The 17,603-nt window shown below is 42.2% G+C and overlaps 1 protein-coding gene across 2 annotated transcripts in view; it reads right to left on the bottom strand.

Moving 5' to 3' along the window:
• Window positions 1-4,719: 4,719 nt before the first annotated feature.
• Window positions 4,720-17,603, bottom strand: part of DENND5A (DENN domain containing 5A) — a 79,506-nt gene continuing 66,622 nt past the window's right edge. For both annotated transcript variants that reach the window (XM_066639848.1, XM_066639847.1), the window contains 5 exons: window positions 16,050-16,231; window positions 14,684-14,766; window positions 12,234-12,357; window positions 9,591-9,759; window positions 4,720-7,320 (listed from right to left, as the gene is read on the bottom strand). In XM_066639848.1, coding sequence (XP_066495945.1) covers window positions 7,137-7,320; window positions 9,591-9,759; window positions 12,234-12,357; window positions 14,684-14,766; window positions 16,050-16,231 — 742 coding nt within the window. In that variant the 3' untranslated portion in view covers window positions 4,720-7,136. The remainder of the gene's footprint in view (window positions 7,321-9,590; window positions 9,760-12,233; window positions 12,358-14,683; window positions 14,767-16,049; window positions 16,232-17,603) is intronic.

Raw genomic sequence — 17,603 nt, 5'->3', positions numbered from 1 at the left:
ACTTTTGAAGTAACTTAAGAGTGTACAATATTTAACATGGCCCCATTAGATCCTAATACACACATCCTAATATCTTTGGTGTGAAAACTGCACATGTTAAACAGGAGTTTGTTAGAGAAAAAAGGCAGTAATTTTGTGGAAGTGGCTCAGATATCTGTTAATACCTTCTTAAACTGAAATTTGGAAAGCTAAATTCTTACGCTGTCATTGATTGTCCTTCTTAAGGCGCAATCCTAACCCCTTAAGTCAGTGCTTTCCAGCACTGCCATAGCAGTGCCAATGGGACATGTGCTGCATCCTGCAGTTGGGTGTCACTCACGGAGGCCTCCTCAAAGTCAGGGAATGTTTGTTCCCTTACCTCGGAGCTGCATTGCCCTTAAGTCAGTGCTGGAAAGCACTGACATAAGAGATTAGGATTGCACCCTTAGTTAGTCCTACGTACTTAGCTGGATGCAAATCGACATCCTTCACAGAGTACATAAAAGAGTGTGAACAGCATTAGGAATACTAAACGTTTGGAGAAATTGAATAAAAGATAAAGACTGATTAAATAAACATAAGCCAGAAATGGCACATCAAATTAATCCTGTTGGTCATATTAGAAGAAAGGTTTATTGCAGTTCAATAAAGAAAGCTATACCTGTCAAACATTTAGAATTACAAGATACAATTCAGAAATTAGAAAAGGAATACAGTACCTGTATTTTCTGTCCTGATGCTGTAAACTTGAAAAACTGACCTTAAAAACATGCCAGGAATTCTTCACATCCTGAGAATATATAAACTATTGAAATTGATGCTGCAACAAATTTCTAAGTATAAAAGCAACTACAAAACTGAGAAGTAAACATAAAACTTTGAAGTATTTTGTTCAAGTCTCCAAACATCTTTAACTGTGGCAACAGAAATCTTGCCAAACATGCCAACTTCTTGTTCAGAGCTTCACTGCAGAAGCAGTATCTGCTCACACCTCTAAAATGCACATAAAAATAAGGAGCTCTGGAATACCAAGATTCATACTTACAAAACTTTGAAACCAAAAATACTCTTCACAATGAAAAAGAAGTGTTATTTAGTTCATAAAATGTTCCTCTAGATCAGGGGTGCCCAAACCCGGGCCCTGGGGCCACTTGCGGCTCTCGAGGACTCCCAATCTGGCCCTCAGGGAGCCCCCAGTCTCCAATGAGCCTCTGGCCCTCTGGAGACTTGTTGGAGTCTGCACTGGCCTGACGCAACTGCTCTCAGCATGAGGGCAACTGTTCAACCTCTCATGTGAGTTGTGGGACAAGCGCTATCTCCACTGCCTGCTGTTTCACGTCTGTGATGCAGCAGCGGCAGCGAAGGAAAGGCCAGCCTTGCTTTGTTCAAGGCCTTTTATAGGCCTTGAGCTATTGCAAGACCTTCATTCATTTATATATGTTCCATCTCTAATATATTCATTTATTTAAATTTATTCAAATTTGAAACATAAATTAATTCTTTTCTTTCTCAGACCCCGACACAGTGTCAGAGAGATGATGTGGCCATCCTGCCAAAAAGTTTGGACACCCCTGCTCTAGTTATTAAACACAATATAAAAGGCTGTGCCTGTAGTTAATAGCTTTCTGCTTAAAAACAATTGGTCACCAGTATCATCAAAGCTATGAAAAAAGAAAAAATATACAACTCTTAGCTATGTAAGAATTTATATTCCCACTTTTCATTGAATAGGTGATAGGCTTGCTATAGTACCTTAAAGCTGTGTAGCTGTTAGGATGAGCTTTTATAGTATGTTCAGGAAGAATTTTAGCAGTAGTGTTCTGGGGGGTTATTTTTGGCGCACTACAGCAACTGTCTAGTCTAATAGCACTAATTCAGGTGTCATGCTGAGGACGGAAATGTTCTATTATTGTAGAGGGAAAATGACATCACACACAAACACACACAGGGTGTCTCAAAAATGTACACTCATTTTAATGAGCAGTAATTCCACCATACTAGAAAACCTGCAACACTCAAACATCTAAGGGAAACAATTGAAGAGATGTGCAGAATTATCCCAGCACATATATTAGTGGATGTGTGCAGATTCCTTATTCAGAAATGTCAATGGTGTATAGATGTCAGTTGGGAGCACTTTGAGCACTTGATCTTATTCATTAAGAGCGCAATCCAGAGCGCCCTTCAGCTGGTGCAAGTCCTTTATGCCAGCTGAAGAGTGTGGCAAATGTGAGCCCCAGGGCTTGGTAAGTTTGCACCAGACCAGCTTGGCTGGCACAGGGGCCTGGGGGACGTGGGAAGGGCAGGGGGGAAGTGTTTCGGGCAGGGTGGCAGTGGATGTTCCTGGGAGCCAGTGGGTGGGGAATGGGAGATGGGACCAGGATCCGACATTTAATTCCTGGGCAGGGCAACTCTGGGCTGCTTGAATTTGCGTCACCAATTTAGATGGCGCAGATCTGTGTAGCCCCATTGGGGCTGCTGCGGATCTCCCTGGGGTAAGGGGAAAAATTTCCCCTTGCCTTGGGCCAAGCCTCAAACAGTCCAAAACTTCTGCTAGATACAGCACAGGCCCGCCAGCCTGCCTGTTCCAGCACAAGTTAGGATTGTGCTGTCAGGGCTCAATCCTATTCAACATTCTAGTGTTGATGCAGGAATGCCAATAGGGTATGCATAATAACATAAGAATAGCCCCACTGGATCAGGCCATAGGCCCATCTAGTCCAGCTTCCTGTATCTCACAGCGGCCCACCAAATGCCCCAGGGAGCACACCAAATAACAAGAGACCTCATCCTAGTGCCCTCCCTTGCATCTGGCATTCTGACATAACCCATTTCTAAAATCAGGAGGTTGCGCATACACATCATGGCTTGTACCCCATAATGGATTTTTCCTCCAGAAACTTGTCCAATCCCCTTTTAAAGATGTCCAGGCTAGACGCCATCACCACATCCTGTGGCAAGGAGTTCCACAGACCGACCACACGCTGAGTAAAGAAATATTTTCTTTTGTCTGTTCTAACTCTCCCAACACTCAATTTTAGTGGACGTCCCCTGGTTCTGTTGTTATGTGAGAATGTAAAGAGCATCTCCCTATCCACTCTGTCCATCCCCTGCATAATTGCAGTGCATCCTGAGGTGGAGGAGCAGTCATGGAGGTCTCCTCAAGGCAAGGGAACACATGTTCCCTTACCCCAGGGCTGCATGCATCCGCACTGGAAAGTTGGAAAGGATTGGGGTCCTCACTTGGCCAAACAACTGCTTCTACATACACCATATGTAGTATGTGTGTGAATTATAGCTTAATAAATTTGACACTATAAAGTGTGTGACATTTACTTGAGATGCCCCTGTGTGTTTGTGCGTGTGTAAAAAAATGTAACATTACATTGTATGATTTATTTGCTCTGTAACATAAGAGCTGTTCACATTTTATGTTGTACCCAGGTATAGAATGTTTGTACTAGCTGGCTATACTCAGGCACATATTTCTGTGTGAATGACTGTACCTGATTCACTCTTATAGACAATCCATGTATTCGGTCTACAGATTGTATTGAGTGGAATGCATGAATGTATCCAGGTACAGAACAAATATTGTTCTGGTACAATATTTTGCTCTGGTACAAATGCAGAATTAGCCCTATACAGGATTTAGAATAAAACTTTTAGAAGTTGGTCTGTGTTGAGATTGTGACAAATTCAGTGATTGCAATCTTTTTTGTTGAGAGAAAATAAAAATAGCTAATTGCATTTAGTTTGCTCAGCCACAATTGCACTAGTTGCAGTGGCATGATGGAACGAATTATTTTCATTGTGATAAACATTAAAAGATGCAAATATATGCATTGTATGTGTAACAATTCCAAGTTAATATTTTTATATCTTTGAACCTCTAACCTCCCATACCATTATCACAATTTTTTTTAATCCCCTGCAGCAGTAATGGTGGAGACACAGACATTCAAAAACAAGAGGTTTGCAGTCTCCTTGGGTTTCCATAACTTGTTTCATGGTTCTTTGATACTTCTTGCTTAACAAAGCCGTACTTTAAGCTGCCTTTAGAAATCCTTTTATCTTGAACAATTTGCCCCATAATTTATGGAAGTAGGACCATCTGGCTATCAATAGTATAGGTATGTTTCCTTTGTGTTTTTAAAAAGCCTAATAGATTTTAAACACTGCATGCTTTGCAAGATAATAAAATGGCCAGTCTAATGTTATATAACTTGAATCATTTGTGATGTTTGCCTTCTTAGATAGTACGCACAGTGATGAAAGCAAAATCCAATTTCTCTCTGTATTAACAGATGGCAAAGATAGTTCTGAGGTAAATCCAATCATGTACATCCATATAATTTTTTTCTTCAATCCTGTGCTGAAATAATAAGCTGTGTTAGCTACAATCAGAAGAAAGCCTTTTTTAGAGGTAGGTAATTTAGAGGCCATCTTTCTGTTATTTGCAAACTTGGAGAATGTGAGGCTGCAAAAGGAAGGCTTTAGAAAAAAAAAACCATATGGGCTGCTTCATGTGCAATATGTGTTAAAATTTTAAATGAGATGCAATGAAAAAAATTATTGTTGTGCTTACATAGAAATAGCCTTAGAAGATCCATGCAACCAAGATCAACATGAGTATCTTCATTCATCAAGTATGATAAGATGGTTTCATCCTTACAAATATCGAGCATGTTGTTTTGACAAAAGGACCCAATTAAAATAAAGAAATAAACACAAGAAAAGTAAAAACAGTAAAATTTAATACATGTGCTATATTTTTAAGTTACTGGAATAAAAAGGATCACAAGATGATAAAATAAAGAATAATGCTACTTTTTGGAGAGACCAACAATTAAACTCCTTTTTCACTGCTTTTTCAGATGTTAAAGAGCCTAATTTTTGAGATTTTTATTCATCAAGGCCTCTTAATACAGAAACCTAAAGCCCTGTATCTTAATGTTTCCTCAGTAAAATATGAATCCTCTAGAATTTTAGTTCAGTTGTCTAACAAGGACAGTTGTTTCTAGGCATTCATTCAATTTTCCAATTAGGATTTTACTGTTTAAGAAGTCCATAAACTCTGAACATTATGAGGGTAAGCTAATATTCTTTACACAATGTTCACAATCAACCAAGCAATCCAGTCTTTAACAAAACACAAAATAACCATTTCACATGATGTGTTCTTGCGCCTGTGAGATGGGGTTATCAAGAGAAAGATCAGAAACCCTGACATGGCATTGGGCTGAGTAGCAGCACAGGCAAGTCACAGTAATACTGACTTCACTCACACCCAACCCCAAATATCTGCACCAGCACCTATTCCTGTGATGCTGTTATAAAGTTGTGCAGGCACTGCAGGGATGTCACCAAAGTATAAAGTTTGTTGTATCTAGGTTTACCAATCCTTCACGTTTGGCCTGGAATCTCCAAGAGCAATCCTGGAGATATTAATAGGCTCTCCAGGAATTTTTAACAGTACTTCATGTTGGGGAAAAAAAATTTCAGGAAGAGCTTCAGAGTTTGCAACCCTAATTATATCCCAACATATGTATTTATGTTTTACTGCAGCAAGTTTTGGATTAGACTGTTAGCCATTACACTGAATATACACAGGCTTTAGAGTTATTACTTTAGTATTGATCAGTTGGAGAGTTATCACATATAAACAAATCAGGTTTGAAAGGCAGATCCATTCTGAGACATTCTGCTAACAGACACACTTGTTCTGGGCTTTTTATTTAAGTGGGCTGTGCTCTAATTAGGTCCTAAACTGAAAACACAACAGACATGTAAGATAGCCTGTTAAGATTCTTTTTGTTTGTGTGTTTTGATAAAGACATTACAATATGATGAAAAGTTAAATTAAAAAATGCCAGTTAAAAATGCGCTTACAATTTCATTCCCATATGAAAAAATATCACTGATCTCTGCACATCTGCATGACTCACTCCTCCAAAGGCTTCTAAAAACAATACTGACAAAAAAAGAAAGAAAAAAGATTTGCTGATGACTTAGTGCTTTGAGGCTATTAAAAACAATGAGTGGCATCCAGAGTGCTGCTCTGGCACAATGTGCATCAGTGCAAACCTTCTTTTCTGCTCTCTTCACTCTACCAAAGCCCCCTAAGTCCCTCCTCAAAAGCTGCTGCTGAGAATTGGAGGACCTTTCGGTGGCTGCATGCAATAAAATACAAGGGAGTTGCAGAGGGAGGAGGAATACGTGGAAGCCACAAGGGGAACACCTACTAGAGTGAGCATCCACTAGCTATGGATTATTAATAATAAAAATAAGAACAAGTAACATACAGTGCTTTCTGAGTGAAAGCCCTTGTATTTTGTGACAGCTGGGAAGGACATTATGCTGCCCGAATGCTAGTTCCAGCAACATAAGGTCCTGTTAGGATTAAGAGAGTTTGTGACAGTGACAAGACTCAAACTAAGGAAGCCCTGACGCACAGGGCTTGATCTCTTAGTCATTATGTTACACCAGTTCTCATTTTCCCTCGCGGCTTCCCAGTGTGTCACCCCCCCCCCATCTCATCATGCTGCTTAGGGTCCCCCAACCCTCAGCAATATCTTTTCAAGTACTTGGGGCTTCAATATAGCATAGCAAACAGGAAGGTGGCTTGTGCACACTCTGGATTCTACTCCATACTTGAACACTTAGTTTTTCTTGCAGCACAGCAGTGATCCAACATGGAAAAGCCAATGATTATAATGTTAATTTTTATAAAATATTACTTTTTAAATTGCTAAATGACCCTTAGCAGAAATGGAATGTGTGAATTACACTTTGACGTACAGTCTAAAGGCAAGTTCAGAGAATGCCAAGAGCCTTTCACTGTACCTTTTGCTATGGCAAGGAAATATTACAGCTTTAAAATAAGCTGCACAATACTCATGATCTAATTCTTTCACATGAAAGAATGTGAAAGCAAATCAGCAAATAAACTCTAACATTGACTTATAGGAATCTTTTCCCTTTACACATCAAGTTTACAGCTTCCATCCATTTCTTCATACTCCGGAGCTTCCTTCCAGAAGAAGTGTGTTGAGTGACATGAATGTTTGGATGTGATGTATTAGCCAACAATCTTTGCATACTAATATTGTTTTGTTCCTTGTGGCTTTTTTATAGTGCTTGCAGCAAGAGACAGATCAGATGTCAATTCCTTTAACGAGGGATGCCTCCAATGTAATGTTGAATTCCTGCAAGGTCTGCAGTACACGGATCAAGGAGTTCACTAGGGTGTGATCTTTTATTAGTGCTGTGTCCTCATACATCTGAGCTGTGATAGGGCAATCTGCCAGCAAGGCAATCCAATGATGGAAGAGGTGATCTCTGTAAGGAAATGTTTTAAAATTCCAAAACAAAGTATTAGAAAAATTTTCTTCTTTCATTAAGAAGAATAGATAACTTTTCATGGTATCCTATTACTCTAATTTCTTCTAAAACTGAACTTGCTGGTTCCATTACTATAGCTAAGCAGTGAAATCAGGCAATTCACAGACAAAATAGTGGTTTCTCCATACTCAGTGGACTTTCTGAGGTATGTAGAGTAATATTCACTAGAAAAAGAAAACTCCAGAGCCTAATAAGGGCTAAGCATTCCCACTGCCCTATAGGAGCAACTGCCCTATAGGAGGTAGGGGGAGAGAGAGAAGAGAGAGAGAGAGAGAGAGAGAAATGGAAAATTGGCACACTTCTCCTGACTATTTCTTCTACGTATAGCTACATGAAGCTATAAGTGTCCCAATCCTATCCCCCACCCCCCAAAAAAGAACACACTCCCACACATCATAGCATGGGGGAGGGAGAGATAAATACCTACCCTGCACTACCCTGTTCAGGTTCAGAGCTAAAAAAGCAGCTTCCTGCTCACCTAGCCTCAAACCTTAGTAGTCTGTGTTACAGTGCAATTCACATAAAGCACTAAACTGCTAAAGGTCAGGACTAGATGAGCAGAAAGCTACTCAGATAGCCTGAAAGTTCAGCATTCCCCTTACTAAAAGTGACCAGGATGGCAACAATCTGCTTATGGGGGTGCTCAGTGGGAAGCGGAGCTCTTCCAGTCATTTATCCTATCTATTTCAAAATTACTCATGCAGCCCCAATATTACTGTTGCTATAAAATGTAGCACTGCCTTAAATTGACCAGAAGCAGACAGCTAATTAATTAACAAAGGAAAAGCTTCAACTCAGTGGAACATCATTCTGTATGTGGCACAGGCCCCTAGCATATCTCGTTTAAGAGATCTCAAACTCTTGGATTGCAGGGCTGGGAAAGACCTCGGCTTGAGCCCCACTACCAGTAGGTATTGAGTTGCATAAACCAGTAACTGACCTGGCCCGATGCCACCCCAGGACCAGGTCAGTATCATGCCGCCCCCCCCCCCCCGGATACTTACCGAAGCGCACAGAGCATCATGCGATGCTCCAACAGGCTTGCGAAACTTTCTGAGGCTTCTGGTGCAATCTTAATGAGTTCTTCCAGTTTCCTGACAAAAGTACTCTTTAAGTACTCACGGCCAGAAGCCTCAGAAGTCTTTTCGTGCACTTCGGAGCACCACATGGAGCTTTTCCTGCCTGTGGAACAGGGGCAGAGCAGCAGGCAGAAACAGCAGTGGCGGGGGCGTGGCAGGCACAGCGCCTAGAGCTTTTGCCCCCCTGCCCCCATAGGCCCACCACTGGCATAAACAATTGGCGCAACTCAGGATAAAGGCTGAGCCTTATTCATTGGGACACTATTTACCCTATCAGCTACTGATTATGCCTAAAGGATAATCTACAGATTTCAAAAACTAGACTATCCCATCATTAGAAGTTGATTCAATATAAACCTAATTTATTTACTTCATATTTCAAATTACCTGAAACAAACATGGCCAACAACTCTACTGTAAACAAGTGGCATCTGATGCTAAAGCCTGGCATAACTGCGGCAGCATAAGGCCATTATAGCAGCATCCCACACAGTGCAAACAGAAATTTTGCTATTTTGATTTATTTGCAGTCCTATTCAGTCTTAACAAGCTACTATTAAGTATTAGATATGAAGATTAGGCTCACAGTGGCTAAATCTGATATTCAGCTATGCAGCTAAAGACACAGGCTGCCCATTTCTAACTTGCTCTGGAACAGGCAGGCTGAATGGCTTGTGCTCTATCCAGCGCAAATTAAGTGCTGGCTGGAATGCAACTGGGGTAAGGGGATATTTTTCCTCTCACCTGTGTAATGCGCCAGCCACCCCTATGGGGATATTCAAATTTGTGCCAGTGAATTTGTTGGCACAAATCCAAGCAGCCCATGTAAGACTGATCAGGCCAGGAGTGGGGGTTAGGATGTGGCTTATGGTTCCAAGGCCAATTCCACCCCCTCCTGGGCCCAATTCGCCTCCCGGCCTGCCCACCGGCTCACCTGCTCAATAACACCCCCTCCCTGACTCCATTCCACCCTCCTGCCATCCTCTCCAACTCCTGCGCTGGCCTGCCTGAACTGGCATAAACTCACCCTTCTCAGTCCGAATTTGGTGGAGAGAGGCCGGTGTGCGTCCTCCCACCAGCCTAGCCTGTTCACAAGGATTAGTAGTAGTATTAATAGGAATGTAGTACCTGGCTCCAAGGCACACCAACATCTGAAATTTGCCATCCTTTCCAATGTTTCTAGGAGTGTTGTTGATGGCCGACACAAAGCGGCAAAAACTCCTGGCTCTTGCCTGCCAGTTTTCCTCTGGAACCAATTCATTTTGATCTAGAGCTTCATAATATCCTTGTGCTTTTTCTGAAGACACAGAGAAACATGGAACATAATGATTAAATCAGCTGAAATTTTCTAATCTTTTGCCCTAATCCTATTCCCCTATGTCACCGATGTAATAAGCACTGTGCCAGTGGAGGTTTCTTTATAGGAGCCTCCAGCAACGAGTGCAGTGGGCCTACTGGTGGGGAGGCTGCAGCAGTCTCCCACATGCCATCAGGCTAAGACACCTGCCAGAGGAGGTAAGCTTGTGCAGCAGGCAGATCAGGTGGCGATGGCACACACTGAATCCCAAGCCCCTTCCTCAGCCTGATCCATCTGCACAGAACAATGTGGACTTGCACCAGAGATCAAGCTGGTCCAGGTCCATGTGGTCCCATAGCGATTTCTGGGGCTTACTCTGCAATAGGGGGACAAATATCCCCTTATCTCAAGGAGGAGTCCAGCAGCCGAAAACCTCCACAGGATGCAGTGGAAGCCACGCCGGTGCCACTGCACCACTGCATGGGGATTTAGGTAGGATTGGGCTGTTTGCCACATACTGATAGCAATTTAATTGTTCTTATGCTATAAAAAAAACTTTTTTAATTTTGATTTTCAGTCTGTGGCACCTGCAGCTCAGAGATACCCAGAACCACAGGTTCAATCAGCTCTTACAAGACTAGGGGTGGGATTACAGTGTCGCAGCCTGGGACCAATGTGGGGAGAGACATCGGACACCATGCAGCTGGGAAGAGTCGGGGTGGGACAACTGCAAGGCAAGAGGAGACGGGGAAGGCAAGTAAGGGAGGCAGAAGGGAGAGGGTGAAGCAAGAAGCAGAGAAAAGAGTGAGGTGCGGTGGAAGGGAGCGGACAAAATGGAAAGAGTAACTGAAGGCAGGTGAAAATGTTGAAGAGAGAGGGGACTGAGCATGGAGGCAGAAGGTGGACAAGCTGAAATGGGATGGAGGGGACAAGCCAGGTGGCAAGAGACCAAGCAGTAGAGAGAGGATTGTTCCAGAGGGAAGAAGGAGAGCAAAGCAGAAAGAGATTGATGGAGACTGAGAGTGCAGAAGATAGATGCCGGGGGGGGGGATAAATGACAAAGCAGAAGGGAAACAGCCAGAAAGACAAATGAGAGTCAGAGACTAGGGCAGAGAGTGACAAAGGACAATGGCCAGGAGGAGAAGTGGGTGAGAATAGAAATCAGTGCAGAAAGAGGGATGAAATTAAGTGCAAGGGAGCTAAGCTGCTGAGATAAAGCAGGTCAAGGAGGGGGAAGGAGAGTCAGGTGAGAAGCAAAGGTTGGAGATGGTATGGAAGGAGGAGGCCAGATGACCGAATCCAGTGCCTCCCACACTACTGCGGGATGCACCTTGGGAGTAGGGGATGTTCGTTCCCCTGGATAAGGGAGGCAGCCCCGCAATGGGGCTACTCTCTTTAGCGGTGCCCAAAGGGCGCCGCTAAAGTAAAGGTGCTCATGTAAGGCACACAGCCTCCACGAGTGCCTAGGATCCTGCGGAGTGGAGCCCCGCAGATCCTCCTTCCACCCATCCCCAGGCATGCCTCTGGCACGCCCCCCTCACTGCCGGCCTCCCCCCTCCCCAGAATGCCCCCGTCACCTCCCCATTTGCTGTTCCACAGCCCGGCGGTTGCAGGCACCGCCAAGCTGCAGAACATGGGCACCCGCCGGGCGGTGGCTCAAGCCAGCCAGAGCTGAGCCACCTCCGGTGGGAGCCCAGCAGTAAGCTCTGCAAACATGCCTTATGGCACGTTTGCGACTATGGTCTGCACCACGGAGGCGCAGTGCAGACCATAGGATTGGGCCCTTAGACATCGGTATTATTCAACAACTGGGAGCAGAAAGTCTTAAAAATTTGTTTACTCTGATGTTTAAACAATCAAAATGTCATTGCACCTAACCTTTCATACCTGGCAATGGGGAAATCTAATATATTTTCCTCCAGTGCCTTATTTTGCCTTGCCTAAGAACTGAACTTAACATAACAGTGGCAGACCCACAAATTGAAACACAGATTTATCCCAGTTGCACTGAAAGAGGTGACTGAGAGTCCAATTTTAACAACAAAAAAGCATGAAGGTACAAAGCTTTCTCTTCCCAGTCTGTTCCTGCAGTCCCTCCCTTTACAAGACTGGGTCACTTGCAGTATTATCTGAAAAGAAAAACACTTGGCAGGACAGCATAGGAAGGAAAGACACTTGCAGAGGGAGAATAAGTCTACTTCACAATAGTTGATGAATGCTGTATAGTAAGTTAAGATGTGAATCTTTTGATCAAGAAGAACAAATGCTTATATTACATTTTCAAGTCAGCACAGAATTTATATTTTAAGAAGGTTAAGAACTACGACTGGGGCAAATCCTCAGACGGTACTAAACAGGCATAGGTCTACATCTGTTCACCATGCTTGTAGTTCTAACAGGCAAGGATGAAACTTGCTTAAGGATGATGATCATGCAGAAAACACCTAGATTCGAGGAAGGTTCTCTGTACTTACCTAAAAAGTCCCAGATAAAGACATTTTTGAAGAGCCTGGGAGATTTAAATCCATGCTGCAACACTTGCTCGAGAGCTGAGACAAGTCCACCTTCTCCACATAGCAAGAGTGTCAAACTGCCTCTCTGCCAAAGGGAGATAAAAATGTTTTGTTCTGTTTATTTGTGAGATGTCCAATTCAGAAATGATATAAACTGTGTCTGTCACAAATTACTATGTCCATTTTTTAAAAAATAAAAACTAGGACACGCAACTAGGCTATTCAATTATTCTCAGCACATAACACTCTACAGTAACTCAATTTATCAGTTTAGCAATACCTATCAGAAACAACCTAGAAATAAATCTTGAATATCAGTCAGAGCGCAGAACAATTAGGATTTTACAGTTAGACGTTAATCAAAATGAGAACCATAAGCTTAATAGTATACTGGATACCCCAACTTAAGTAACAGCTGAATCCTACCTAACTCCCCATGTGGTGATGCAAAGGCACCAATGGGGTGTCCGCTGCATCTCACTCGGAGTGTCTTTGATCTCTTACCCTTTGATCATGCCGATCACAGGTATGGGCGAAACAACAGGTATGCAAAATTTCAGTGGACTATGGTCTCAAAACCTGAACATTTTTGATTTTAAAAGATTCTGATCTTTTGTTTTAAAAAGGGAACAGTTGGTGAAAATTCATACAATTGGTACCCTCCCCCTCCAAGTTCTAAGAAATGGTTTTAATGTAATTATGAAATCGAATTTAAAGGTTATTAAGGGATTGAGAATTAGCTGTATGAGTGCCCTTCCCTTGCACATACAAATTCCACTGCCCTCATCTACCTGAATGAATTTGTCATTACCCAAATGCTGCTAATACTTGCTATAATAAACCCAACAATTTCCAAACTTACTAAACACTAATTAAAATTGGCATGAAATATAAAAATTTGATGCATGATTATGTTTTTGACCATGTATAACTCCAATTACCCCTGCTAATTGGGTAAGAGGCACTTTTTCAAGTGGGTGTTCCTTTTTTTAGCAGGGGGAGAGTAACTGGCCCACCTCACCCCAGCACTGTCTGTTCTAGTGGCTGTCTGCTGGTGTTCTTCTGCATCTTTTTAGATTGTGAGCCCTTTTGGGACAGGGAGCCATTTAGTTATTTGATTTTTCTCTGTAAACCGCTTTGTGAACATTTAGTTGAAAAGCGGTATATAAATACTGTTATTATTATTATTATTAATAATTACAGATCTCATTTCTCAGTTCTGCGTGTGCATCTTTATTTTTAAAAATTGTATCACATTCTTCTCTGATAAAAACAAATTTAGGGTGGTTAACAAGCAGAAAGGCAATTTATAACTATCTCCAAAACAGGAAACATAATAAAAATGGCAAAATTTTCTGCCAGTAACAGTGACAGAGCAGCATAAGAAACAACACAATTAAAACCAGTAAAATTAACTAAAGTTAAGTAAGCAGTAAGGAACAATTTATAAATACAATCATGCAAAATAAAACAGCAGAATAAAATAGCATCAAGTCAGCCCAAATACCTTTTGAAAATCAGGTTTTAACTTGGCACCTTAAAGACCCATGAAGTTGGGAGCCTTATGGGGAGGGCATAAAACTAGCATCAATGCTGAAAAAACTCTGCGCCTCATGAACATTTGTCAAACCTTGTTTAACAGAAGCACCTGCAGCAAGGCCAGCAACACTGGATAGAGCACATGAGGCTGCACATACAGGGAAAGGCAGTCCCTTAAGGTATAGATAGAATCACAGAATGTTAAGAGTTGGATCTATTCCAACCTCCTGCTCAGTGCAGGCAACAACAGCATTCCGCTTGAAAACCTCTTATCCGGGAGAGATCAAAACTGCAAGATGCTGGCTGTTCCAGTGCAGGACAGCTCTTACAATTTGGAAATTCTTCCTCGGGACTCCAGTCACAAGTCCTTTAAGCTTTACACTTAAAGACTGGCAGACTTGAAGATTAAAGCATGGAAGACGAACTGGCAACCCATGTAGACCTAAGAAACCTGGTATAATATTCTCCTGCTGGCTGACTCTAGCCAACAGCCCAGCAACCACATTCCATGCCAGCTGAAGTTTCCAAACACTTTTCAAGGGAAATCCCATGTACAGCACATTACAATACTCATGCATGAATGCCTGTGGTTAACTTAGGTCTCGGTTTCCCAGGAAAGGAAGCAGCTGGTGTATCAGCCAAAGCTGGTAAAAAGAATTCCTAGTCACTGCCGCCACTTGAGCATCTGAAGGCATCACCAGATTAAGGAGAAACACCAAGCTACACATCTGATCTTTCCCATCTGTGACATATCTTCTGGACGATTCTTCATATTAATTCCAGTTATGAACTTTAATAAATTAGCCTGCACAAAAATATCAGGAAAGGAAACATTATCAAGTTCTGTTATTGCTAAGAATGGCAGTTCTTACCTCTTTTTCTGGTTTGTGGAAATGTTTAACAATTCCATTGACCGCTTCACCAATAGACTCTTGTATCTGACCTGTGTTCAACTCTGTGCAAAAGGGGGGAAAATCTCTTTTGTTTAATCATTCATTAGAATCTCAGTAAGTATACAAACAAGGATTAAACTATCTCTCTAGGGCAGGCGTGAGGAAAATGTGCCATGTTATTTTCTGAGTTGCATTCTGTTTTGTAATCATGCATTACTGCAATTGGCACTGTTAACATTAAATCCAGTTTAAAGAATATGTGTCTGTTCTTACATTCTAAAACTGCATCATTACCCACATTTAGGGCTGGCCCATCCATAAGGCTAACTGAAGTGGTCACCCAGGCAGCAGTTTGATGGAGGGGTGCCCATCTCTGTCCATCTACTTGCCTCCACTGTTTCTCCTTCCACTCCCTAGTTTTGGAAAGGAATAAAGGGAAAGAGAGGAAGAGGAAATGTGGAGGGAAGGAGACTGCTGAATTAGAATGCTGTAGGGTGGGAGGAACAGAGGCCAGCAGAACATCAGGAGGTCTCAGGCCAGACTCGCACAAATTTATGTTCATGGTTTGTAATCTAAGGTTTTGTTGAGTGCTGCTCCATCGCTAGAAGCTTCTTCCGTTCCCAGGTGTGTTCTGCTCATATAAGAACACCTTGAATAAGTGAAATGCTCCTTCCAGCAAAAGAAGGAGCTTCTGATGAAAGAGCAGCACCCTGCAAAACCTTAGGATACAACCCTTTCACAATAAAAGCTTATGGAACCCTTGCATAATAATTTGATGTGGTGATCAAGCAAATGAACTGGAAATTGAGCCACAGCTAAGGTACTGGGGAAATGATGCCTATAGGTCAAGGGGCTTCAACACAGCAACATGTTGGGGACAATTCTTGTAAACAAGAATACCCCCAGCAGAAAGCAGTCAGTTACTGCTTCCAATCTGCAGTTTATAACCATTAGGGCTGCAAACTATAATTTAATTGATAAATGTACAATGCAATCCTATGCACATTTACTCAGAAGTAAATCCTACCTTAATCAATTGGCTTACTCCAAAATAAATATGCACAGGATTGCAGCCTCAACTAATGTGTTGTGCTCTCTCTCTCTCTTCTCCTCCCCCCAATTAATCAGTGGGGTCAAGACTGCTTGACACACAGCTATGCAAGCTACACAAGGACAACAATATATTTGAGGAGCCTGATGAAGACAAAGACCAACTTGATTAAGGTATTTCATTTTAATGGATTGAGGATGCAAAATTATTTTCAAGTGATCATTGCAGAGATTTTTCTCAACATTTTTACAAGGATATTACCCGTGAAAGGTCACTACCATCTGCCCAGCTTACTTGGTTTGTTGTTTGGCGATATAGTAACAAATCTCCTAATCATGCTTGGGGACTGCTGCAAAGGAGGAGTTCGGCACTGCCTTTCATCCACCTCAGCATGGGTTGTCAGCAATTCTCCCACTAGGATCCTCTCTAAACTACCATCATCAATCCCTTTTCCAAGCCACCTTCCACATGGAAACCTAAAGATGTGAAATAAGAAAAAAAGTCATATAGTCTTTATTCCTAGGTTTGACCTTTATAAGAGTCTACACAAAAGTACACACTTGGTCAATGTGGTTTTTTACTCAAGCTTGCACGTCTTTATTAAACTCTCCTTCCCTGCATCTCTGTGCCAAAACATGGCACTGCTTGCAGCAGTTATTTGTTCCACAATCCTGCAGTAATGCTCACCAATCACTTCATATTTGGAAGATTTACAGAAGCAACCAAAATGGCAGCTTTTGCTCACAGCAAGTAATTCAGACAACCTGCTTACTACAAGCACAGAATCACCACAATCAAAGAGGAATAGTATTGGTCACAAGAAAATGAACTGTGTACACTGAATCCCTGTTTCCACTGGGATTAGAAGCTTCAGGATACTGGACAATAAACACACAGATATTTTGGATCATCTACAGACTGACAGGGTTTATTAAACACTAGTACTGAATACAATCCATTGGTTACAAAACTTTCTGATAGATAGGTTTGTTTTCATAGGCTGGCCGGTATAAACAAACCATCTATTTCACAACATTCAAACCACTTATACACACAGAGAGAAATTTGCAGTCGGTCTCTGAAGTCAGTAAACAGAAAGAACATTTTAACCATATTAGTGGGCTGATAATTCAACAATGCTAGTGTGTATCCAAGTCCAACTAAGAAAAGTCAGTGGAGGTTGCTCCACAGAGGCAAATAGGGCCACCAAAAAAAAAGAAAAGAAAAAGAAAGAATTCGTTTAAAGACTTAGGGCCCAAGCCTATCTAGCACAGGAACATGAGCACCAAACAGTAGCCACTGCATCCTGGCCTGGATTTGAGCAAGCTGGAGGTCTCTGAGTAAGCGGACATTTGTCCCCTTGCCCCAAGTAAACTTCAGCCTGCTCAAAGGGCTTCTCAGAGCTGCACCAGCAATTTAGCTGGTGCAGACCTACGAAGTCACATGTCAGACAATTCAGCTCAGGAGGGGGGTAGGATTCAGAGGAGGAGGCCTCTGCCAGTACCACCCCCCTCTTGGGCCTGCCCCTCTCCCCGTTTGCCATCTCTCCGCCCCACCTCCCACTGCTTCTCCCTCATGTCTGAGTCTCTAGTTTCAAGGTGGCTTAATAGTTTGTTACCGCATAAAAAAGTATTTGGGATGTGGTGAGGGATTTCTTAAAGAATGGCTTCAGGTTGGGCTACCCTATTCTGCGCTGAGATCCTGGGAAGGTTGTATTCCATATTGGATTTGTATTGTTGCTTCACACAGCAACCAATATAGAGACTTTATTGTACACTACTTATACTGAACCTCGAGCATAAGGAAAAGCTACAATAAATAGACTCAACATTTGGGGATATGTGAAGC

This window comes from Tiliqua scincoides, chromosome 1 (assembly GCF_035046505.1).
Source record: "Tiliqua scincoides isolate rTilSci1 chromosome 1, rTilSci1.hap2, whole genome shotgun sequence".
Lineage (NCBI taxonomy): Eukaryota > Metazoa > Chordata > Lepidosauria > Squamata > Scincidae > Tiliqua > Tiliqua scincoides.
Note: the sequence above shows the minus strand (reverse complement) of the source record. Positions and strands in the feature narration are given on the sequence as shown.